This window comes from Manis pentadactyla, chromosome 3, assembly GCF_030020395.1.
Source record: "Manis pentadactyla isolate mManPen7 chromosome 3, mManPen7.hap1, whole genome shotgun sequence".
Taxonomy (NCBI): domain Eukaryota; kingdom Metazoa; phylum Chordata; class Mammalia; order Pholidota; family Manidae; genus Manis; species Manis pentadactyla.
In genome coordinates, this window is record NC_080021.1 from 204,182,195 (window position 1) to 204,208,941 (window position 26,747).

The 26,747-nt window shown below is 45.0% G+C and overlaps 1 protein-coding gene across 1 annotated transcript in view; it reads left to right on the forward strand.

Annotated features, from left to right (window-relative positions):
* PAPPA (pappalysin 1) overlaps nucleotides 1-13,117 on the forward strand; it is a 230,765-nt gene extending 217,648 nt beyond the window's left edge. Inside the window, exon 22 of the mRNA XM_036915515.2 lies at nucleotides 7,318-13,117. Within this exon, the coding sequence (XP_036771410.1) occupies nucleotides 7,318-7,425 (108 nt within the window). The 3' untranslated portion in view covers nucleotides 7,426-13,117. The remainder of the gene's footprint in view (nucleotides 1-7,317) is intronic.
* Nucleotides 13,118-26,747: the final 13,630 nt, after the last annotated feature.

Genomic DNA, 26,747 nt, shown 5'->3' on the forward strand with positions numbered 1-26,747 from the left:
GCTCTGTGCCCTTGGGCAAGCCACCCTGGGTTTTATGTCTTGGTATTTGGATTCATGTCTGAGGTTCTCCATGTGGCTCCCTGAGTGAAATGGTCATTGAGTGAGAACTTGAAGACTATGCTGGGCGGGGATCGGCAGAGATTAAGAAGAGGTTAGTCTGAGAAGCTTGTCTCAGCATAGGATGGCATGCCCCACTGCTGACCTTCAGGGCAGGGTTGCCATATTTATTTACTAAATCCATAAAAACTTGGTTTCTTAGGAAAGGACATTATGCCCTAATGCAGCGCGTTGGTCTAAGGAGGCTAGCAATTCTATGAGATATGGGAAAATAATCAAAATCATTACCCAGAGAGCAGTCACCTTAGCAGAGTGGCCCAGTCGAAGGGTTGGATGTTGGGTTGCTGAGTTGGGAACGTACATCAAAGGCTGGTGTATCTCAACTTAGCAACCAAATGGTCCTCTTAAAACAAGTCAGGTGGTATCACACCTCTATGCAAAACCTTTCAGGGTCTCCCCATTTTACTCAGAGTAAAAATCAATGGCCTCCAAGGCCCTGCATGCCCTGCCTACTCCCATTACCCGTCTGACCTCACTCCCTACTACGAGCACCCTTCCTCACTTTACTCCAGCCCTCTGGACTCCTTGCCATCCCTTGCACAGGCCAGCCAGGCATCCTACTACCTTTAGCCTTTATTACTGGCTGTTCCTTTGGCCAAGAACATTCCTCTGCATTCATCCTCATGACTCACTCTTTCACCTCCTCCAAGCCCTTGCCCAAGTGTCATGTTCTCAATGAGCCCCACCCTGACCACCCATCTTACATACCCCCCAGCACTCCCACACCTATTTTCCTTGGCTTCTCCTTTTTTCCTTCCCTCTATAACACCAGTCACCTCAGCACATACTATAAAATACACTTATTAATTATTTTCTGGCAATCCCTACCCCTCTTGCTGCTAGAATTAAAATTTCATGAGGACAAGAGCAGGCATCTATTTTGTTCACTGATGTATCCCTAGTCCTGATGTTAACTCCACTGTTGAGTTCCCTCTATGTGATAGATACTGTTCTGTCTGTCACAAGCAAGATGGACTTGGTCCCAGCTAGGCTGAGTTCATGTCTTATCGCCCAGTGGCCAGGCATTTAGATTTAGAGTCCAGTAAGTGCTAATGGAGACAAGTGAGGGCAGTCAACAGCGCTTCCTGGAGAAGGCAGCACCGGAGGTGAGACCTGACAAGTACAGTCGGGCTTACCCAGCAGAAAGGAGTAGGGGAAGGACCAGAGATAAGGATGAGCGACAGAAGAATGTTTCTGGCAAAGGACACAGTCTGTGCAAAGGCCCAGGCATACGGGAGCTTATCAAGCAAAGTATAATTGCCTGAGTGTAGCTAGAGCTCAACCAAGAGGGGAAGGGGGAAGGGATGGGTCCTGAGAAGGCTCGTCTAAGCCAAGCCAGGGAATTGGAAATTTATTCAGAGAGCAGTTAGGGCATTTAGTGACTTCATGCACTGAACCACAGCGGATCCGAGAAGGCTTCCTGGAAGACGGGATAGATGTGCTGAGCTCAGAAAATTAGTAAGAGACAACAGACAGATGGCTGAACAGACAGACTAATTCTTCCCTGACCAAAATTCGCTGGCTTCTGGAGTGTTACAATTTCCCCATTTGGGGTGTAGCTTTGATTTTTCCATGTGGATGAATTGAACACTCATTTTAGCTTATCCTCTGAATGGATCAGACCTTTCTATTCCCCCCCAATTTTCATCATAACCAGTGTCAGCATCATCACTACCACCACCAGCAATATTACTGATAGCAGCGACAGCATTAACTGAGCACTTAGTATACTCCCTGTACTGTGCTACATGCTTTACTTTAATTTTATACTTGATCCAAAATACTTCTATGGACCAAGACTGCTATTACCTCCATTTTACAGGTAGACTGAAATGCAACAAAAGGAAAAAACGTGGCTACTAACATACTCTCACTAACGAGGCAAGGAATCAGTCCAAATCTCCTTCTCGTCTAGGCCAGCACTTGTCTCCACTTAGCGCACATTTTTTTCTCCCATTTTATCATCTGCTTAGCAACATGACCACTTTATCCACAGTTAAGCAAGCTCCTGTGTTCATTGACTCTCCAGACCCTGTACCAGCCACATGCCTACCCTACCCTCAGGGAGCTTACAAGGGAGTCCTCATATTTGGCCTCACGCCTGGATCTACTTGATCCCATTAGATCTTTCCATCAACACTAGGAAGTCCCTGAGGCTCAGGATGGTGAACTGACTTGCACAAGGTGCTATAGCGGGTGGGTGGCCAGTCACTGTTTCCTGACCTTCGGTGCCAGATGCCTCTTGCTCCCCCAGCTACACACTCTCTGCTTGTGACCTCCCTGTCAGGTCTGAGTCAGAATCCAGCCCCTGCCTATTTCCCAGCCTCAGACAAGACCTGCAGCCAGGGCCTTGCAGTACATTTCCTGGGCTGCATTCCTGAACCGCTCACACCCACAGAGGAAGGTGTTATCCTGGGCAGCTCACCCAGAGAGAGAAACCCCTGTGCCTGAGCACCATCTCCAGCCCAGGGGGAAAAAGCAGAGAATCCTGGCCTTTAGTCATTGACCTGGGCTTACTGTCAGACTCCTAGAGTGACTGGCCAAGCCATTTATGGGACAGCCTAGCCACATGGTGCTGGGAATCCCAAATGTAAACTGGCCACCATGGCGTTTGGGCTGTGGGTGGTTGGTTTTCTTGGGAGGCCATCTGGGGGAGAAGGTGAGAAGCTACTTGGGGAATCAGAGAATCTGGGGATTGAGCTCAGAGCTGGCTTTCAGGAGGTGACTCTTCTCTCCATGTCTCGGTTTCCTCCTCTGTGACAAGGGAGCCCTGACTCTTGCCCTACCTGCCTCTGGGGGGACGGCACGGAGGAGCAGTTGCAAACAGGGATGCAGATCCTAGGCCATCTGCCAGCCAAGTGACTCACCTCTTTGCATCTTAGTTTCCTCTAAGATGTAAAACGGAGCTAGAGAGGATAGCTGCCTTATTAGGGTTGCTGGGAAGAGTGAGTGAGATAACACACAATGTGTTAACTCCATGCCAGGCACATAATAAGGGGTAAAAGGCTCTTGGCTATAAAAAGACAAAGCGGTAGTCAGCCGGGCCAGGCTGTGGGGGAGGAAGGACCTCCCCGTACCTTCACTTGTTGAAAAGTTCTCCGTGCTTGGATTGGGGGTTAGAATCTTGCATCATCTACTTATTGACTGGTAGTGAGTCCCGGGGCAAATTTGTTTCGCTTAAACATTCTTCAGAATGTTTGCTCATCTGCAATATGGGTAGCTAATAACGATAGCTTCATGAGGCTAGGTGGAGTCAGTGAGCTGGCTTCGGGTGCGTGGAAGGCCCTCAGGAAGTGTTGAGTGTGTGTGTGTGTGTGTGTGTGTGTGCGTGTGTGTGTGTGTGTGCGCGTGTGTGTGTGTGCAGTCCTTTGCGAACGGGCAGCCCCTGTCCTTCCAGGTCAGACCTAGGGACCCCTGGGAAAGTGGTCGGAGCTAGCGATCTCCACCCTTCCCTTCCCACCTACAGGCCCGTCATCAGGGAGGATGCTTGTCACCAGAGGAGACCCCGAGGCAGGCTCTGAGCAGGCAGCTCACAGAGAGGCGGGAGGAAGGGCAGGAGGAGGGAACAGCACACGGCGCGTCTCCTCGGCACCAGGGCCTCTGTGAGCTGGCGTGCGGACAGCATCATTGCCTGGGCTCCTCACCGGGGTCCTGGGAGGGCTGTATGAAGACCCTCATCTTACAGATGGGGAGATGGAAGGCTGCAGCGCCCCAAGGACTTGCAAGAAGCCAGGCGGTGCCTGTGTGGAGCCCACCCCTGAACCCAGGCTTGTCTGCCTCACAAATTCCCCACAAAGGCTCAGGAAATGCAGTCGTACTGACGAGCTCCCGATCTGCTTCCTGAGAGTAAACCTTCTAGACTTCGCTGTATTCTGATTGGGGTTCCTCCCCTTAGTGTCCAGACATGTTTCTCTGGGAAAATGCTAAAGCTGCCTGGGCTGGCCGGGGGCTGGGAAGACAGTGGTCACACCAAGCCCATGGGGCCAGAGGGGCCTGAGAGGCTGATTGCTGGCACAGCCCTGCCAGCTGATGAGTTTGGGCAAGCTGAAGGAACTCGGGATGGCGGGAGGGGAACATGCAAGCCAGGGTTTGTGGAGAAAGTCTACTTTTCTAGGGCCTTTCTGGCAAGGGCTATACCTTCTGCCTTCTTCAGACTGAGAAGGATTTCCAGTCAGATGGAAACATAGAAACTGCTAAAGTCACCTCTTGATGTACAGATATGAAAGCTGAAGCCCAGAGAAAGGAAGTAACTTGGACAAGGTCACACAGCAAGTGATGCAGGAGCAGAGGCTCGCTGCCTTGTTTTCTGCCTGAATATTTGTATAGTCATTTGTTCCCCCACTCAGACCCATTGTGGCGCATAGAGACTCACTCCTACAGCAGACACAGTCCCTGCCCAGGCTGAGCTGGTGCACAAGTGCAGAAGCTCAGTGCTAGAAGGGCCTCCAGAGAGGGTGCTATGATGTGGGTGGATGTTTTGCTGCCGTCTGCGGTCAGGCTGCTGAGGGGGCTGGGTTCTTGAGATAAGACCTGAGGAATGAGCTGCCGGCCAGGGAGAGAGCAGCGAGGGTCAGGGTGGGATGCTAATGGCTAACAGCTTCCATGTAGGAAACTGCTTGAGTATTTGAGGAACCAATAAACGAACAAATCAGCCACAGAGCAGAGAATCAGGGAGCCAGGGGAGGCCCGAGAAGTGGAAGGAGATCAGGTCAGGTCAGGCCTTGAACTCTTGGTAAGGACTTCGGGCCTTATTCTGAGAGAGACCCTGCGGAGGCCTGGCCTGTGCAAGATGCAGCAGGGAGCGCGAGAAGTCAGACGTGAGACCGTCTCTAATGGGTCACGGAGCCCAGTGGGGAAGAGTTACAGACAGAATTGTGTGCAGGGCATGAGAGGTAACTGGATCGTTCTGATATTCGCTGTGGGCAAGGGCAGGAGAAGGGGACAGATAAAGGGACGGGTGATCTGAGGACAAAGCAGCCGCCCCAGGCTGGGAGCTGGGAGAGTGGGGATGATAGGCAGGAAAGGTGTCACGGATGGTGAAATATGAGCTAGTAGGAAATTTGATTCAGCACATATGTATTCCGCGTCGAGCATCTCCCAAGGGTTGGGCCGTGTGCTGAGGCTTTTAGATGTTTATTCTTGTTTGATCTCCACAACCATCTGAAATACAGTACTTTTTAAATCACCCTTTTTTAAACGTAGAAACTAAGGGTCATGGCAGTTAAAGGACTTTCTCAAAGATGTTCACTGGGCCTGAGGCAGAAAGATGCCGGGCCAAGCCTCCTGGTCCCCATGGGGATACTCTCCCCACTCAACCTCACTTGTTAGGTTTGGATTTGGCTCTGCCCTCAGTTTCCCCACTTGGCCTGGAGGGTTTACTCCAGGTCTCTTCCAGTTCTAACATTCTCTGCTGCTCTTGGAGGTGAAGAGGTTGTGGAAGAATATTCTAGATTGCAAGACCTAGAGACTGGGAAGAAAATGTCCTCCACAGGGAACAGCAAGTAGCATTAGGGAGAGAGACAGGCACTGCCCAGAAGCAGCTGCGCCAATGCCGAGAACGGCATCAGGAGCCTATGGATTAAACTGGGAAGAGAAGGAAGCTACTGGGAGGGCAGCGAGTCAGGGAGAGATGGAGGCAGGAGCAATCACTCCCTCATCTCACGGCTGTGTGTCCGGGGAAACACGAATGACAGCCCAGCCCCTCCCTGCCTCATGAGGGAGAAAGAGGCGGGTACCTGGAGTTGAGCCCCAAGCACAGTCAACACTGCGTGCTCCTTAATCCCCCTATCCCTCAGCACACCCTCAGGAGGTGCATGCTTGTATTATTCCCATTTGATGAATGAGTTAACTGAGGCTCAGAGAAATTGGCACATGCTCAAGGTCACCCCTCAAGAAGGTGACGGAGCTGGGATTTATACTTCCAGCTTCCCATTCGTTCCTACATTTTAAATCATTCCAGTACCGCAGGATGGGGCAGGCAGGCAAAGAGGCAGAGGAGAAAGAGGGAGTGAGTCCACAAGCTGGGAAGACAGAGATGTTCTCTGAGACTGTGTGAGCACTGGGAGACCCTGCCCAGGCAGGAGGCAAATGAGGTCATTAGATCCATCTGTGTAGATGGGGGACCCTCTGGGGAAAGTCATATGCAAATGTCATGATGCAATGAGGTGAAATCCACTTGCTTTAGCCCAGGCTGGGGTGCAAGCAGGAACTGCCCTGTGCGCTTTCAAAAGACAGACCTTCGGCTGCACGGGGAAGACTTTAGCTTTGCTGGTTTCTTTCTCTCAGTTTCTAGAGAGGAAAGCCAGCCCAAGGTCACAGAGCATGTGAAGGGATCGACTGGGAACTGAAACTTATGCCTCTTTTTCTTTTTTAAAAAATGTGTTCTTTCATTTTTTCCAGCTTTCCTAAAATACACCTGTATCAAATCATCACATTGTGTTCCTCTCACTCTTTCTTATGCTAAAATCTGCTCCTGAGATCCTTCAACGAAATGTATGCAGAATCCCTATGTGAAATGTTCCCTACCAGGATTTCAGGCCCCCTGGAAGGTGATCTGCACTTGCCGTGATGTGCTTCTGTTGTTTTCATCCCCAAAATTGAAACCACCAATATGTGCAGCGAGTTAGGTTTTCTTAAAAGACATTGTCATTTCACTTGACCATTTCAACAGTCCTATGAGTGAGACACTCCACTGTGCGAGTCTGTTAACCAACTCTGGTGCATGTACATTACAACTGCTCAGCAGTGATTTCATCCAGCTCTTGGCATTCGCAGAGGCGAATGGGTCCCATTCCATCAGTTCTACAGCTGGGAACCTGAGGCCCAGAGAGAGGTAGCTTGTCCTATGTTACATGCCAAACTGGCCCTTTCTGGGCCTCAGTTTCCCTGTCTGTAAAAGGGGGATTGTTTTAGTATACAGCCTACAGAGTTGTCAAAGGATCTGGTGTCTTCCTATTTGGAAAGTGCTTAGCACATTGCCTGAGCCACAATATGTGTCCCTGCAAATGGGAGCTGCTATGATACTGACCACGGTAATCTTGCTAAAAGTTCCCACTAGGCTAGCAGGAAGCAGAGCCATGACTTGAACTTGAATCTGCTGTCCCCCAAATCCTGTGATGTGTGCCCTCTGCCCTGCCTCTCTGAAAATTACTGCTTCAGATGCAGCCTCCTGGTTCACCTCTCCTCTTTCTCTCTCTGCAGGTCACTCCCTTCCCTATGTCCTGTGACCTACAAGGTGACTGTGCTTGTCGGGACCCCCAGGCCCAAGAACACAGCCGGAAAGACCTCCGGGGCTACAGCCATGGCTAAGGAAGGACAAGGAGTTGTCAAAGAATTCCCAGTGCCAGGACCCGCATCCCTTTGGTATTGATTTTACAGTCAGCTGCTCAACGGAATGGCCTCTCCACACCAGGGGTCCTTAGCACCCAACCGGTCTGCCTTTAATTTCACCCAGGAAGGACTCATGATGGGGGGGTGCGTGAAACAAGTCTTGCCATGTTGAATGATAGAATGGAATCCCATCCCAAAGTCTTAGAGGGACTGCATATACAGCATGCAGTCCCGGAGCCTCCTTAAAATCCAACCATTCGTCCCACGACCACAGCAAGAACCACATTTTGTCTGTAGGAGTGTGCACATTTGCGGTCGGTACACATACACACATGCACGCACACCCATGCAAAACACCTGTGCGAGGGCAGTTTGGGAGACTGAGCAGAGAGAGGCTAGAACAGACTCACTCTTCCCTTTCCCAAGATCCTAGCCAACACTGTACTTGGGAGAAAGAGAGTTGCAGAAACCGCTAAGACCAAGTGTTGAGATGCCAAGATAACTCACACTCGGAGGCTTGGAATATGGAAGACATGAAATTGTACCGCCCTTTGGGATTGGAAATGAGATGGTTTCTGATCACCTACCTTCTAGGGAAGTAGGACCCAGGAAGAGGTAAAGAAACCAAGATATGCAAAGCCCCCCACCAGATTCCTCTGCTTGCCATGGAGGGATTTTACCAGCTTCAGGGTTTGAGGCCAAGCTGGAGATGGTTTAAGATTGCAATGTCAAGGTATTACAACAGCCCCCTGCTTGAGGCTTGAGGCCATAATATCCCTCCAGAACTCACCCACTTCCCAAATCTTGCCTTGGGACCACACTTGCTGCTACTATTCCTGCTGCTCTATCCTAGACATTGAGTCCCCCAAAGTGGTAGGACTAGGTTAGGAAAAACCCCACACAACCAAACAGTCTGCCTTAAAGGTGAACCGTAGTTTCCCACTGCTCCTCACTTCTTGGCCCTCCTGCAAGAGAAAAACCCTCACTGGCCCACATGGTGAAAAGTTAAGTCCTCCATGGGTGGGCTGCTCATCAGAGAAGGGAGCTGAGGGCCTTGGATGCCGGACCTCCTCACTGAGAGTCCAGAAGGTCTTAGCCAGTGTTAGATTTTATAATCACGTGGAACAGTGTTAAGTTTCTGCGGTGTTAGAGCCGTCCAGAAGCTGCTGGAATTGTAGGGACCAGAGCTGTTATCCTTACCCAGGCCTTCTAGGCCCTCGTGGAGAGAGCGGGCTTTGGTCCTGAGACCTCACTGCTGCCCTGAGTAGCTATAACTCTGGAAGAGAGAATAATCTTGGATACGATCAGTCTAGACTGTGTTCTAGTGGGCCATCAGCAGGAAGCTGAAGGGTTCCCAGCCTCGGGCCCCAGTTACCGACAGGGCCATCACGTTTTCCACGCAGTTTACCAGCTACCAGTAGCCCCTCCACACCTGTGGCTAGGCGGCCCTTCCCTCTCGCCCAGGTTCAGCATCGAAAAGTTAAGAGGAAATTAGTCAAATGCACATGGAAGCCCCCACCTCTTTGGGGTCCTCTTTTCAGACAGTTATCTGTCCACTCCTTTTGGATTAAAATGGAAAGAGATTAATACAGAATGGAAATGGAAAATGGAGAGAACGGTTAAGTTTGACAATTTCTGAGACCTGGAACTCAGGAACTGAGGCCACAGGAGGGTCTAGATGTTTAGCATAAAGATTGCTGTAAAGCAAGTCATCCCAAAGACAACCAAAAAAAGACAAAAAAACAGAGTCTATTAGAAGAATAGAAAATCCCAGGCATGTGCACTGAGCCTCCTCATTCCTGCAGCCAAGGCAGGCGTTGTGGATCAGGCACAGCCCTTTTTCCTAAGAGGACCAAAAATAACTTCAGAAACCTTACTCTGTCACTCCCCACAGCAATCACCTGCTGATCAAGAACACCTGAGAAGACATCAATTAGCCATCTGTGGTCTGTTATATTAAAGATATCAAGGTGCTTTTTGCATAGGGGCCCACAAATAAGGAGGCGGTGCTTAGTTTCGTGTGGCTTGCATCACATTAAAAACTCTGAGATGAGGTTTCAGAATGGAGAGGCTGACACCATTGTTAAGGTCAGGCACAAACCCTTTTATGTTTCCTCCTTAAAAAACCCCTGTCTCATTTATATTCAGAACGTTTTTCTTCTGTAATCACCAGGGCCAATCTTTAGCAAAATAATAATGGAAGAACTGATTGCATCTCGTACCCCTCCCCAGCATGGTAGAATTCATGCTGATTCTTAAAGCCCCTCCATTGCCCTAGCTGAATCGTCAACCTGTGCAGTTGGCTTAGAAGATACAAACTAACAAAGGGAGCAGCTTCAGCCCTTCCAGTTCCTTTAGCATGCCAATTAGTAGTGCAGAAAACCTGGGAGACCCAAAGATGATATTAGTAGTGGTAGGGATGCAGGAACCACAGAACTTACCCAGCTTCCCTTAAGTGGACCCTCCTCATCTATTCACCCTTCACTCCGATCCTCATCTATCCACACACTCTCCAGCTGAGCAGCGTCCAGAAAGTCTGACTTCTATCTTCAGACCCACAGATTGAGTTGAGCAAAGATCTGCCCAGGCTCCTTCTTACCATCATTATTCAAACCTGTTACAAATTCATATTTGCCAAGGATATTAGGCAAGAAAGAGTGTGTGATGGATGGCTGGCCTCATGCCCACAAGCATAGCATAATTAATTGGCCCTTCTGAACACGTTGTGAAGGAGGGTCACTTTTATTCATGCAGTGCACTGATTCCCCGTTTGTCTTTCTGGGAATAAGCCCATTCTCTTATCCCTGCAATCAGCTCCTGTTTAGGATAACAGAGTCCTCACAGGGAGGCAGTTCTGAGCACTATTGTCTATCAGCAGCTCAGGGCCCCAAAAGCACCTGGGGGTTCTGGGTCTGAAGAAGTATTAGCCTGTTAGCAGCAAGAAAGAGAAGATGTGGTGGTGGCCAGTCCTCTGAGCCCTATCTTGGGAAGCCTTTCCAAGCCACAGCCCTAACTGCATTTCCAGAGGACCTGCATTACCCCTAGATTCTGTGCCAACCACCTCCTAAGGGAAAACAGTCCTCGGGAAGTCCATTCTGGTGGCCGAATCGGGGAGCTAAGGAGGGGCAAGGTCAATGGTTGTAACTAGTAGGGCTTTGAGGGTGGAGTGTCTCGGCTGCTGCTCCAGGCTTCTGCATGTTGAGTCACCGCCTAGACAGTCCCCTCGGTCTCATTCCCACCTTGGCCAGGGCTTAAATGCTGTGTGTTGAAAAATACTTCTTTGAGACAGACGTCAGCTACGTCCCTTCCAGGTTTGATTGAACTTGGTTGTAAGTGTCCATTTGTTATAGGTCTTACCTGTGTTTAAAAAAGGAGAGAGAGAGAGAAAGAAAGGAAAGAGGAAAGAAAGGAAACCATAAATTCAAGTTAACAGTTTTGAGAGAGAGAGAGAGAGAGTGTGTGTGTGTGTCTGGAACTACAAGTGGGAAAATAAAAAGAAGAAATTGATGACAAAGCTGTACAGATAGAGATAATAGAAGACAGAGAGGTTGAAAGGAAATAAAAATGCATGATTAAATAGAAGAATTTTTTTAAAAACCTATTTTTGTGCTTCCTAAAGAAACTGTTTATTCCACAGACCGAGTAGGTAGACAGCGCATAAAGATTTCCCTAGCAGGAGACATAGAGCAGAGTTTTATAACGCTGCCGTTTTCTGTACGTTGTGGTAGGTCCAGGAAATAAGGCACCTTCCCCCTTGATATGTAGTTGCTGTAGGGGGGGAGCATTTTGTCTGTTTGTCTGGTGGCAGTCGGTGGTAGCAGGGAGTAGCAGGGGGTGGCTTGAAACTGGTTTTACCAAATATTAAGGGGACATATTGTGTCGTGCTTTTCACATTACAAAATGTTTGTATTTACCAGTAGAGCACTGGGCTTTCTAAAGGCTGCATTTAGAATCACACTGCACCGTCCACTTTCCTAAAAAGCTGCTACATGACCAGACAGGTAATTCCCATGGTTCTGGAGAAACAAAATAGAATAAGCCAAGCAAACAACAAACATAAAAACTAAATAGCAAATGAATAAAAGCCTATTCTTTTAATTTACTCAAGTTTTGCCAAACCCCTACCAACTGTTTGATCTTCAAGTAAATGTGTACTAGCCAAGAGAATGATGTCCCCAGAGCAAGAACCTCGCATTCTTGACTGGGCAGCAGTTTGCTCAGTGATCGTGAACGAGTCACCAGATTGCCTCTCCACTTGTCTCAGAATCTCCAGCTGAAAAATGGGGGCACTACCACTTACCTACCTCACAGCGGGATGGCAGGGGTTGGTGAGGCCCTGAGGCTCTAAAGGGGCTGTGGCAATCTGTGAGAGCCGAAGCGTGACGCAGAGGCCATGGGTTACTTTTCAAGGATGCACAGGCCCACTGGCCATTCAAGAAAGACAGGGCATGCTGGTTTGATAGCTCAAGGAACAAAGCTGGAATTCCTGGATTTTATAATCCACCTTAAGAGAGAGGCTTGTTTTGGGGAGTATTTCATTCATAGGTGAATTGGATTTTCCCCCTTACTCTGACCTTGACCAGTTCTATAATTCGGTTAAAAGCCAATTACTTCCTACAGTGTAGAAATCAGTTCACTGTTGTCTGTTCAAGGCTTATGGGCCATTTCCAATGTTACACAGGAAGGGAGTCCCTAAAAATCTCTTCTTCTCAGACTTAATATTCCACATCGAGTGTTCCATGAAAAGAAATACGGCATTCTGAGTGAAAACAACTCGGCGCTTCTTAAACTAACACACCAGCAGTCAGTGAGGAGAATTTTGAACAATTCTTGATTTGCTTTCTTGGGTCTCTATAATCAATAACCTGTCCGCAGATATCTATCTATATAAAGATATTATATATAAATACAAATTTACATATATATGCACATGTATATATAGTTGTACATATATGTGTGTATATATATACTTAAATGTAATATTTACAAAATAAAACTGTGATCTCGTCTAGAGAAAATGTATTCATATTACCAACCGTTCTTCCATATTTATGTATCATATACCTTTTTATTACTGTTATAATTGTTATGGGTATTTCTAATTATTATGATGTTGAAATCTGTTTGGTACCTTCTGGAAACCACCAAAAAATGACTCTCCATTGAAGTGCTTAAAATCTGTTCTCATGAGAATTCTACTGGCTTACTATAAAAAAAAAGAAAACAGTCTAAACACCAAAAACAAAACACAATTCCAATCCTTTCTCTGTACCTCACACGCATAAATTTGCTGCTCCTATTTTGGGTTTTATTTTTTTTCCTGTTTATGTGTTTTTATGGATCTAAGTTAAATCTTCCAGCAATATATAAAAATGTAAATAGTAAACTTTATTTATTAAGAATGTCATCTTTTTTAATTTATATTTACACAGTTGTTCATCTAATTTATTTTTTCTATATGGTTTTAAATTCTCAAGACATATTTTGCTGTTCATAATATTTTTATCCTATTCTCATGGATTTGTTTTCCCATACTGTTTTCTCTGGCCTCAGTTACAGGTTGGATCTCACACACACAAATAATGTCAAAGACAGAAATATTTTGCCACTGTTGATGACTATACCTTAAAATTCTATATTATGAAAATATATAATAGCTTGTATGCTTCAATATGTAGTGGTGTGGCTTTTTTTATCTGTTGTGCAAACTGAAAGGGCTCCTCCATATAAGCACCAATAGAGAAGAGAACCCCAAAGCCTAGAAGTAAGAGAGCGATGGGGAGGTTGAGTCCAGTATACACCCAGTCTTCTACGTAAATCGTTCCTGAAAAGCATCTATGTTTTGCACATGCAACAGTTGAAAACCATTCTTACATGTGATAAGAAAGTTCAGTTTTCAGGGAACTAAAGGAAACCACAATTCCAGTTCTAACTAGCCTTTTGGAGGCTGTCTTCAACAATACACTTGCAGCAGCATATCCCTTATTCATTTTCTTCTTCAAAAGTGGACACTGGTTGTCCAGCTCATCAAATGAATCTGCAGCTGAGACTGAAGTTTTGCTGTCTTCCATTTGCCTATTGGATCTCACTTTTCATTTTATCACCACTTAGTAGCTATGTGATCTTTGGAAAGTTGTTGAGCTGCTTTAAGATTTAGTTTTCACATCTGTAAAATGGAATAATTAAACTACCCATCTCATGAGGTTGTTGACAGAATAAGATAAATACACAATTTTTAAAACTGCATCAGCTCAGCGTGTATCAGATGGTGGCACAGAAAGAGCCTGAGCCCACCTCCTCCTACATATACGTGGAATCTACACCCGCACACAGAGTGCTTCATCCCGTGGAAGAATGAGGCCTGAGCTAAAACCTGCACAACCAGGGGTAACGAGGCCACATAAAAATGGCAGGAGAGACGGAGACACAGTAGTGGAGGGAGCCCACCCCCAGCGCAGCCCTGCAGTAGGGAGAGAGCTCAATGAGCTACCAGGGCTCAGGCTCGCCTGCCTTGGGGCACAGAAAAAATGCCATGAGGTGGAGTGCTTAAACCTGACTGCAACTATAATTGAAAGGAGCTAATTTTTCAGAAATCAAGCACCTGCCAAATGGCAGGGCTACTTCTGGGACCAGAAGGTGCTAGTGTCTTTGTTTTCACTGCCCCCAACACTGCCACCATGAACAGGAGCAGGATGAGCACCATTCTTTATGTTCCCCTGACACTGCTAGCGCAGACAGAAGCAGGGTGAGCAATACTGTTTACCTTCCTCTGAACACTCCCAGTGAGGACAGGAGCAGGGTGAGCGCCACTGTGTATGTTTCCCTGCACACTGCTAGGAGTGTAAAAGAAATACGTTTATGTTTCCACCCCACATTGTTAGTGTGGAGGGGAACAGGGTGAACCGCATCATTCATGCTGCCCTTGCACATTGTTAGTGCAGACAGGTATAGGGTGAGTACCATTACACATATCCCCACACACATATTGAGAATACAGACAAGAACAGGGTCAGGGTCACTCTGGAAGTGACAGAGGTGACTTCCCAGCCACAGTGCACACTCAAACCTGCCTGTCGAAGGTCTAGCACCCCCGCCAAGAAGGTACTGCCATGACACACATGTGGATTCACCCTACCTGTATGGCTTCTGTCCCTGGCTAGCCCATTTGCACGGCCCCAGCCCAGAGACTGAGACCAAACAGAGACTCCCAGACTGCACCCATCCACACCTATCCACCCCATTAGTGTGGCCCTGGCTGGCACCCACTTGGGGACCCCTGCACAATGTCCCTCAGTCCCCAGTAACTCCACCAGAGAGGCCCCTCCCGCTGCCAGCCTGGGAGCTCCCTTTACTGTGCCCGCCTTGACACTGGCTTTAACACCCAACTGACAGCAACAGATAGATCATCCAGACAGAGAATCAATAAGGGAACAGTGGCTTTGAAGGACACATTAGAACAAATGGACTTAACAGACATACATAAAACATTTCATCCAAATATAGCAGAATACTCATTATTTTCAAGTGCACAAAGGACATACTACAGGATAGATCACATGTTAAGTAACAGAAGTCGTAATAAAATGAGAAGGACTGAAATCATATCAGGCATCTTTTCCAACCACAACAGTATGAAATCAGATATTGATTACAGGGAAAAAAAACTGAAGAAAATAAAAACATATGAGGCTAAATAGCTTGCAATTTAATAACCAATGGGTCAATGAAGACATTAAAGAGGAAATTTTTTAAAATTTGGAGAATGATGATGAAAATGGAAACACAACAATGCAAAATCTTTGGGATGCAGCAAAAACAGGTCTAAGAGGGAAGTTTATAGCATTACAGGCCTACCTCAACATGAGAAAAATCTCAATCTAAACCTATATCTAAATTAATAACATCTAAATTCAACAGCTAATTTCTAAAGAATAGAAAAAGAACAAACAAAGCCAAAGTTAGTAGAAGGAAGGAAACAATAAAGATAGAGCAGAAATAAATGAAACAAAGACTAAAAACATATAAATGATCAATGAAAGTAAAGGCTGGTTATTTGAAAGAATAAATAAAATTGGTAAACCTTTAGCTAGACTCATTAAGAAAAAGAGAAAGAGCACTTTAACAAATGAAATCAGAATTGAAAGAGAAGTTACAACTGACACCAGAGAAATACAAATAATGATAAGAAATTATAATGAAAGCTTTTATGTAAAAAAATTAGACAATCTAAAAGAACTGGATAAGTTCCTAGAAACATGCCTCTCCCAAGACTGAACCAGGAAGAAAGAGAAAATCTGAACTGACTGCTTACTAGTAATGAAATTGAACTGGTAATCAAAAAATTCCCAACAAACAAAGTTCCAGGACCAGAGGGCTTCACAGGAGAATTCTAACAATCATGTAAAGAAGAGTCAATATCTCTCCTCCTCAAACTATTTCAAAAAATTGAAGAGGAAGGAAAGCTTCCAAATTCTTTCTACAAGGCCAGAATCACCTTGAAACCAAAACCAGAGAAAGACACTACATACAAAGAAAGAAAATTATACTCCTATATCCTTGGTGAACATATATGCAAAAATCCTCCACAAAATATTAGCAAACTGAAATAAAACAGTAAAAGGATCATTCCCCACAATAAAGTGGCATTTATCCAGGGATGCAAGGATGGTTCCTTCCATATCTGCAAATCAATCAATGTGATGCACCACATTAACAAAACAAAGGGTAAAAACCATATGATGATCACTTGGTAGATGCAGAAAAAGGATTTGATAAAACTCAGCATCCATCCACAATAAAAAATGCTCTACAAAGTGGGTATAGGAGTACATACCTCAACATAACAGAGGCCATATACAACAAACCAGTAGCTAACATCATACACAATGGTAAAAGCTGAAAGCTTTTCCTCTAAGATCAGGAACAAGACAAGGATGCTCACTTGCCATTTGTATTCAGCATAGTACTGGAAGTCCTAGCCATAGTCATTAGGCAAGAAAAGAAATGAAGGGCATCCAAATTGGTAAGGAAAAAGTAAAATTGCCACTATTTGCAGATGACATGGTACTGTACATAAAAATGCTCAAGACTCTACCAACAAACTACTAGAATTAATAAATGAATTTAGTAAAGTAGCAGGATACAAAATCAATACACAGAAATCCATTGCATTGCTTTATACAAATAATGAACTAAAAGAAAGAGAAATTAAGAAAACAATCTCATTTACGACTGCATCAACAAGAAGAAAATGCCTAGGAATCAATTTAACTGAGAAGATGAAAGACCTGTACAAAGTATACAACAATGATGAAAGAATCAAAGAAGACACAAGTAAATGGAAAGGTCTCCCATGCTCATGGATAGGAAGGGTTAACATTGTTAAAATGACCATACTGCCCAAAGCACTCCACAGATTGAGTGCAATCCCTATCAAAATACCAATGGCATTCTTCACTGAACTATAGCAATAATCCTAAAATTTGTATAGATCCACACAAAATACATATATAAATAGGCCATATCATCTTGAGAAAGAAGAACAAGGCTGGGGGTATACAAACTACACCTTATTTTAAATTATACTACAAAGCTACAATAATCAAAACTGTATACTCACACTTGTATGGTCAATTAACATATGACACAAGAGACAAGAATATATAATTAGGAAAAGAGAGTCCCTTCAATAAATGGTGTTGGGAAAACTGGACAGCCACATGTAAGAGAATGAAACTGGATCACTGTCGAACAGTATACACAAAAGTAAACTCAAAATGGAGATTAAAGCCCTAAGGTCTGAAACCATAAAACTCCTAGAAGAAAACATAGGCAGTAAACTCCTGAACATCATCATTAGTAATTTCTTTTGTTCTCGATATGTCTCCCTGGGCAAGAGAAACAAAAGCAAACATAAACAAGAGAGACTACATCAAACTGAAAAGCTTCTGCACAGCAAAGGAAACCATCGACAAGATGAAAAGGCAACCTGCTGTCTGGGAGAAGATATTTGCAAATAACATGTCTCATAAGGTGTTAGTATCCAAAATAGGTAAAGAACTCATATAACTCAATACCAAAAAAAAAAAAAACCAATTAAAAAATGGGCAGAGGACCTTAACAGACAGTTTTCCAAAGAAGACATACAGATGACCAACAGACATATGAAAAGGTGCTCACCATCACTAATCCTCAGGAAAATGCAAATCAAGGCCACAATAAGATATCACTTCTTATCTGCCAGAATGGCTAATATCAAAAGGATAAGAAATAATTAATGTTGGCATGGATGTAGAGAAAAGGGGACACTTGTATGCTGCTGGTGAGACTGCGAATTTATGCTGCTGCTATAGAAAGCAATACAGATGTTTCTCAAAAAACTAAAAATAGAACTCTCATGTGACCCAGCAACTCCACTTCTGGGAATTTACCTGAAGAAATCAAATTCACTACTCTGAAAAGATACTTGCACTCATATGTTTACTGCGACATTGTTCATAGTAGCCAAGATATGGAAGCAACCTAAGTGTCCATTGATGGATAAAAGTGATGTGGTGCATATATACAAGGAAATACTATTCAGCCATTAAAAAGAATGAAATCTTACCATTTGGGACATAATGGACCCATATTTTATGTTAAATGAAATAAGTCAGGCAGAGAAAGATGAATACCATATGATTTCATTTATATGTGGAATCTAAAAATACAAAACAAATGAACAAACAAAAGTGAAACAGACTCATAAGCACTCAGAACAGACTGGTGGTTGCCATATGGGAGGTGGGTGGGAGAATGGGTGACATACGTGAGGTAGGAGAAAAATTAGTGAGAAAGTTTAATATCTTGATCTGGATGAAGGTTGGTGAGTGTATACACATGTCAAAATTCATCAAGCTGTACACGAGGATTTATGCTTTTTATTGTAAGCTTCTCAGTGTAATTTTTTAAGAGTGCAAACTTAAAAAAAAAGAACTGCATGAGACAGATATTAACTCCTGCTACAACTGTATGAGACAGGGCTGCTTATGACAAGTATTAATAATACACCCATGTTTCTGTTATCTACTTATGTTTTAAAAGAAGAAAACCAAGATGCACGAGAACATTCAAAAGTTGCACAAGCATTGCCATGGAGGAAAGGTGCTGACCCTTGCACTGAGGTGTTGGCTGGCAATACCAGCATAAAATAGGTCAAAACATACTGATACTTGAATTCTTCACAAAAGGGCAACTTGGGGACATCGGTGTGTTGGGACAACTGTATATCCACATGCAAAAGAATAAAGCTGGACCACTACCTCACACCATATACACAAATTGACTCAAAATAGATTGATGGCCTTAAATATAAAAGCTAAAACCATAAAATTCTTAGAAGAAAACATATGGGTAAATCTTCTTGACCTTGGAGTTTGCAATGGATTCTTAGATAGGACATGAAAAGAATAAGCAACAAAAGAAAAAATTAGATTGCATTAAAATTAAAAACTTTTTTGCAAAGGACATTATCGAGAAACTGGAGAAAATATTTCTAATCATTTATACAATCATCCAATGAGGGATCCAATCATCCAAAGCATTTATCATGAATATGTAAAGAACTATTATGAAAAAACAAAGAACCCAATTAAAAACTGGTAAAGAACTTGAACAGGCAATGTCTTGGTGTCATTTTGCTGTAATCATAGTAGAAACCTTTCCTTATACACACCACTTAATACTTCAGTATTAAAATACATTTTCTAACTTTTAAATATAACCTTTCATTCAATTAAATGTTAAACAATTGTTTATTGAGCATTACTATGTTCAGTGCATCAGGCAAAGCAATGATAAGAATGGTGGCCAAGACAGACAGCCACAGGCATGGCCCTCACAGAGTTTACCATCCCAGTAGAGAAAAAGCAACTAGTTCATTGGAGTGTTGTAAATTGCAGTGTTATAAATGGAAGCAGCCATTCCAGGGGGAAAATGGTAAATGTTGTAGGCACAGATAACAGCATGTGCAAAGACAGAGTGAAATAGGGCATGGCTTGTTTGGGGAATGGAAAATTGTTCCAGCCACTGGGATCTGGACCTGAGATGCTTGGGAGCTGGAGTATTGATCCAGTTACTCCCGTTAGTCACTGGTTGAAGGATTCCCCTGGGGAGATAATCCTCCATCCTGCCTGCATATCATGCCAGCAGGAAACATGTGCTCAGGTCACCAGAAAAGACTCTCAGGCTGACATGTGGCTAATGACTGTGCAAAGTTAGACCATCATACTCTAGGGCAGCAAGGCCAAGCGGCGTGGGCAGGCATTCAGTGGAATCTACTATAGCGCTCAAGCATTAGGACATTATTCTGAGGGTGATGGACAGACATGGATGTGTTGAGGGAAAAACAGGATGTCAGGAACAAATTTCAATTTTGAGGCAGTGCCCATTGTACGGACATGGGTTACAGGGTGGCACCACCATATGCTGGGACCAAAATGATGGCTGGAGCTGTGGTCCAGGTGAGAAACGACCTGGGGGTAACAGGGCAATGATGGTGACAAAGCAGTTGGGTTCGAGAGACTTGTAGAAAGTAATGATAGCATCCGTGATCGATTCGATACTGAAATCAGATGTTTTATATTGATTCTCCTCTGGGAGAAAAAGAGGTGGCATGATTTACTTGCCATGGATAACAGGATATCCCAGGGTGTTTAGGCCAAAAAGTAGCCAGAAAACATGGAAAAGCCATGAGGGATCAAATCCATAGCAACTCCCTTTTCATAGAAAAGGGGAATCTAGAGCAGGGGATGTGTGTCATGACACACATAGGAGCTTGAAAGAATCCTTTTAATAGTTTAAATCCACAGAAAACTGCCCAGAGAATCCCCAGGGTTAACCTCCTAACAGAGTAAAAGAACTTTTGGTCCATATCTCATGGTGCCCTTGAGTTCTGTGGAGGCCAGGGTCGGCAGAACCTCTTAGAAACAGTGGCATTCTCATCACAGTGGTCCAAGCCCCTCTTCTAGATCAGGGGTTCTTAAACTTTGCCCAGTATCAGAACCCCCTGAAGGGCTTGTTAAAGGTTCTGGGCCCCACCCCAGGGCTTTTGATTCAGTAGTCCTTGGTGTAGGGCCCACGAATTGGCATTTCTAAAAATTTCCCATGTGATGTTAGGGCAGGGGACAATCACAAGACATGGGGCTGGAGAAGAACCCAGGGGCTTCTCAGAGGAGGCAGCACTTGAGATAAGCTTTGAAGAATAAGTAGGGATTTAGAAGAGGGAAGAATGGGTAGTTGGCTGAGTAAACCGTAGGTCTACCTGATTTTAGGACTCTATATAGTCTCTCATTTCCTCTTGCTCCTTCACATGCATAAGGGGGCACGGCATTATACACGTGGTGTCCTTTGATGAGAGTTTGTCTAGGAGGTGAGGTCCCCCACCTATGGCTCCTACCAGGATCCTGTCTAGGCTTTGCATGAAAAGGAGCATGATATCCTTGTGCATACAGACAGAACACATTCCTTTCCAGAATTAAAACCACGTCAAAGTAACACAGACCACATGTAGGAAGGGAAGTGACCAGACATCCCATATTCTCCAATCACTGAAACACAGACACGATGTATCTCCATCCATGCACCTGCACGCACACAGTGCGCACGCGCGCACACACACACACACACACACATTCACACTGTCTGCTGGCACAGGCCAAGGAGGCACAATTCCCAAGGACCAATTTCAAAATCCTTTGGTTGCCAAGGAGCCAAAAAGAGAACTTAGTTTCCAGATATTTGGTGCACCATCCAAGACCTAAACCCAAACCTTGATAGATATTTCCCTTCCACTAGGGGAATGCCTTTCTGTTGAATTGTTACAAATTTTCCCCTGTGTTGATATTTTTTTAATGTTTTTCACAAAGCTCCCTGCCACATGCTTTCATCTCAGACATCTGCAGTTCTCCTGGAACTCACGTTAATGCAGACAAAGCATCAGTTGTTGGAACGCCACTCACCTGTAAGTGTAGGTTGTCTTCAGAGCCAGAGATTTGTAAATAAATTCACTTCTCAAGACTACAGCTACTCAAAGTTTTAACTCCTAAAACCCTTCACTGTAGGTCCTGCCTGCCTTGCTAGATTTACCTTTTGTGACCATCCTTAATACCCCCTAACAACCCCTCAATTTGCACTCCCACCACACTGAACTTCCTTTAGTCCCCTTAACATACCATGTTCTCTTAGTTCTGACCTTTGGATTCAGGCTCTGCACTTTACCAGGAACACACCCTCCCTGGAGTAAGAATAGGTCACTCCTATAAGAAAAATATATTCCGTAGATCTCAGCTTAGGTAAAGGTATTAATAATTATTATTGCAGCTTATACTGATTTCAGGTTTACTATGATACAAAATTAAGTACTTGTAGTCACTTATTTAATAGACATAATAATCCCCTGATATAGATACAATTATGAATATTATCATTTTATAAATAAGGAAATTGATGCAAGAAATTTTAATGAACTTCCCCAAGGTCATATGGGAAGTAAGAGGTAAAATCTGATTTTGAACCCAGGTAGTCTGATTCTGAACACCCCCCACCCTACCCCCCCCAAGCCTAACAATGCCTGATGCTGCTCCTTGAAGCCTTCTCCCAAGCTCCGCCAAGCTGGCAGGCCTGTGAGTCCCCACCAGCCCTGATTTCCTCCAAAACTGTCTTAACCATACTACACTAATTGTTCATTTACTTCCTCCATTCCTAAAAAACACAAATAAGTTGCTTCTTGTTCAAGCTGTCTCCCCTGGCTTATAGTAGGTCTTCTGTGATTGAGGAAGATAAAAATAAATTTGGGTTTAAGTACCTGAGTTAAGTACCACTCATGAAGAAAATATGTACTAATCCTATTAGTGATACAAACTCCAGGCTACAACTAAACCAATTAAAAAAACAAAGTTTTCCAGCACTTTGGTACTGCCTGCTAACACGAAAATCATGTCAATTACCCATCTTTTGCATTTGTTCCTTAAAGTAGGTGTCCCAAAGACTTCCAATTGCTAAGGCTGTCCAATATGAGAGTGATTAGAGAGAGAAAATTTGATTTAAAAAAACGATCAGTCATTCCAACATGGTACCTCTCAATCAACTGTGTTTGGATAACACCATTAAATGTGGCTAGAAGTCTGGCAATTGAGTAGAAAGCTATGTTTAAAATGGTGATGCCAGGTGGGAAATTGGGCAAACAAAAGAACATTTGAGCACCTGAGAAGGGGTTGGTATGACCAAGACCTCAGTCCACCAACCCAGCAGGTCTAGTGAGTTTCATGTGGAAGATGAGTCTCGGCCTTCATAGGCTCAGACATGGGGGGTTTCCAAACCCTCTGCCTCAGGTCAGGAGGGGTTCTACAGTGTGAACTTCCAGGTGGTGGCAAAGACAATGAAGTGGTGTCCTGGCTTGGGCTGCCCTCCCTCTCCTGACACCCCCAGGTTCTGAATGAACGGGTTCCTGGTTACCCATTAGCTCACAGACCTGATGATTCACCAGACCCCTAGGCTTAGACTTCACTGTGTGACCATCATCACCCCGACATGTGACCTCTCCACCAGCACCTGTCTAGGTCAGTCAAGAGTCTGGTTCCATTACTTTCAATTTTCACAGGTTTCCTGGTAAAGCCACACACTTTCCTTCTCTTTCCCACCTGAAGTTAGCCACTCTCCCTTCTCCCTTTCTTCTGCTTTTTGCTTTTCTTCTTTGAGCTTCTCACCCCAATGCAATGGGCCAGCAGTAAACCACAAACTTAAAGAGAACAGATTATCCTGCTACCAGAATGACCCATAAAAGTCCCATTGCACTTATGCTAAGGCCCAGACTCCATCGATGGCCCACGTGGCTCCAAATGATCTGGCCTGGCCCTTTCCAACTCAGCAGCCGCTAGACACATGTGGCTATTTAGCAACCGAAACACAGGCAGTCTGAACTGAGACGTGCTCTAAGTGGACAGTCCACATTGGAATTTAGACTTTGAACCAAGAAAAACATGTAAAATTTCATTAGCAATTGTTTATATTGAAGATATGTTGAGAGAGTAGTTTGGATATTTTGGGTCAAATTAAATATATTATTAAATTTCCTTTCATTCATTCCTTCTTAATGTTTTAAGCATGGCTCCTAGAAAATTTGAAATTCCATGTGACTCACACTGTATTTCTACTGGGCAGACAATTACTTCTTTGGAATATTGTGGTATACGTTCAGCCCTCCAAATTTGGGTTAGGGGCTCTCTCATGACCTCACGGTCCCCTTCTGTTTCCATCCATTCAAAGCCCTTGCCAGGCTGCTGTAATGGACTCTTTCTGCTCCTCTGGACTATAAGCAGCGAGACTAAAGGAATTGCTACTATACATGGCACACAGTAAGTGTTCAATAAATACTTAGGAAGGAAGGAACCTCACTGATTGTACTCTGTTAGTGGCACCCAAAGCCCTACAACAGGGGATCAGCAAACTTCAGTCCATAGCCCAAATCTGTTGCACCATGTTTTTTTGGAAATAGAATTTCATTAGATCACACCTATGCTCATTCATTTATAATATCACCTCTGGGTGCTTTTGTGAAGCAGAAGTGAATAGTTATGACAGAGACCATATGGCCCACAAAGCCTAAAATATTTACTCTATGACTCTTCAAAGAAAACACTTGCTGACCCCTGCCCTATAAGCTAATGTCCAGCACTTCGGGATATGTGGCTGCTTACCTGTCCAGCCTTATCTGATGGTACTACACCGATAATAACCTGTCTCGGGTGTGTTGAACTATTAGCGGTGTTAAGAAAACCTCCCACAAGCATGCTCATCCACCCCATCTCCAGACCACACTGTAGCTCTCAACACTCTGTTATATGTACTATGTAATGATAATTAGATAAGATGTGATAGAATATATAGCCACGTATAAGCCTTTCTCCTGTAAACTGTGAACTGCTCAAGAGCAGGGACAATGCGTTCATTCAACACACGTTCCTTAAGTGCCCCAAATGTGTCATGTACTGTTTCTGGAGCCGGAGGCAGAACGGTTACTGTGCTCACAGCACTTGAAACCAAGTGGGATGGGGTGGTCAGGCCATCTCCCTCAATGTTGCGTACCCCCTGCCCAGCCCGGAGCATGTCTAAGTGAATGAACATCTCCTACCAGAACCACACATTCACCCTTGCGTATTAGTGGCCAAGTGGGATTAGGAGTCAAATCTGTCTCAGTTCCCAGGTGTGACAGGCAGGCAGGTGTGGAACAAGGGCTGAGAACATAGGTCCTGGAGGCAAACCGCTGGGCTTGGCTCCCGGCTCCGCTGCTGGCCCTCTGTGTGATTCTGTGCTCACCACTATCATCATCACCGCTCTTGTTAACACTGCCTAAGGGTGTGATGATGTCAGGGGCCTCATTTGTCAAATGGGGCTGGTGGCTCTGTTCTACCCATGTTACTGGAGGACTCCGGTTTGAGATATCCCAGCAGACCCTGTGAAGTGCCCTCCAGACGTGAGGCACGGGTGATGATTACCTCCCAGATGTGTGGCCCGGACCTGGCTGACACATCTGCAGGAGCAAATATGTGGAGGCCTGGCCTCCAGTCACCTCAACCTCTGCTGCCCCCTTTCGCCTCCTGCTCTAGTCTTCCCTCACAAAGCCCCTTTTCCCACTCGGGGCGGCTCACCAGTTCCAGGGCCGGAGCAAGAGGAATAACATTATCTTGCTCTCTTTCCAGTGTGGAAAAGGAATATTATCTTGCTCTCTTTCCAGTGTGGAAATTCCATCATGTCAGAGCTGCCGCGAGGGTCTGTGATGGCTTCTTGTGGAAAGGGAGAAGGGTGTGGGGAGAGAGGGCATGGGAATCCCTTTCACTGGGCTTTTACTAGCGCCCCTCAATGAAATCTTTCCATCCAGTCACCAAAGAACTCACTGGGTCATGGCTCCTGCATTTTCAAATGCAATTTTTTTTTCTTAAATAGGCCAACAGCAGAAGAATACTTCACTGAATCGAAACGCTCAACCATTGCAATTTTTTTCCCCCAACCATTTTTCCTCTTTGCATTCCCAAACACAACACTGCCTGAATTAGTTCATAAGACGGTTTTGGATTTAAGGCTGAGACTGCTTTATAAGGAGTTCCCAAAAGTAACTCAATGCCATTTCAACACACATCAGGCAGGTGCCAGGCTCCATGGTGAAGGGAGCATGGCAGTGTTGTTGGAGGTCACACAGCCTGTGGGGGACACAGTCACAAAACCCAGAGCTTTCTGACATGCTACAGTAGGACTGATGCAGCCACAGTGCCTGGCACTCAGGGACCCGAGAGCAGGGGACAGGTACCCAGCTTTTGTGATGCCTGACCCCAGTCCAGAACTGAGCCCACACTAAGTCTTCTATGGGAATATCATGAATAAACACACCCTATGCCTGAGAGTTCAAGGAAGGTGTCCCAAAGAAAATGCTCTTGGACCACAGCTGAATATATGAGCCAGTGTTCAAAAGTTGCAAGGGGACAGCGACAGAACTGGACACAAAGAATTTATTGCAAGCATTTGGGAGAACTGGGTCCAGAGGTTTCCACCTGGGAGGGAAGGCTGGGGAACAAGACGTGAAAGAGCTGAAAAGCCAGGCCGTTTCAGGGGCTCAGGAGCAAGAAGAGCTCAAAAATTTCAATCAAGCTCTACAGACAACAAACTCCAACTGCTCCTTTCATGCATCACTGTGCTCAAGATGCAGACCTGGTCCAGGGAGCGAGACATTGGTTGGCACATGCAGGGTTACACGGGGGATCATCTGCAGTGGGAGATTATAATACTTGAAGTTCCACCAAGACCACACTGAATGGGGCAGAGGGGATTCCCACCCTCGCCCTCTAAAAAAACCCTCGGGTGTTGCTGAGAAAGAGTAATTGTTGCTGAACAGTCAAAAAAGACATTACACCTGTCTAGGAGAGTTAGGCAGAAGAAGGAAGATGGCAAAAGTATGCATGTTCATGGAAGCAGGATAAGCAAAGCAAAAGATAGAGGTCTAGAAAAATAAGGAATGGGCAGGGAATTCCATGCAACTTGGCATTACTTGAGGATAAGGCGTGAGATAAAAAGTAACTGAATGGGAGCACAATGTGATATTGCTTGAAGTGGAGGAGGCCACGGAACCCAGTGTTCCCCTTGCCTGGGTCACTGCTGCTTGGAAATGTCTTGTTGTTCTTGCCCAGTGTCAAGGGCTGCAGCGTGTTCTGGGGCTGTCATATCCCCCTGATCCTGGGACAAATAGATTAACCAAGTCCAAATTCCGTTAACCC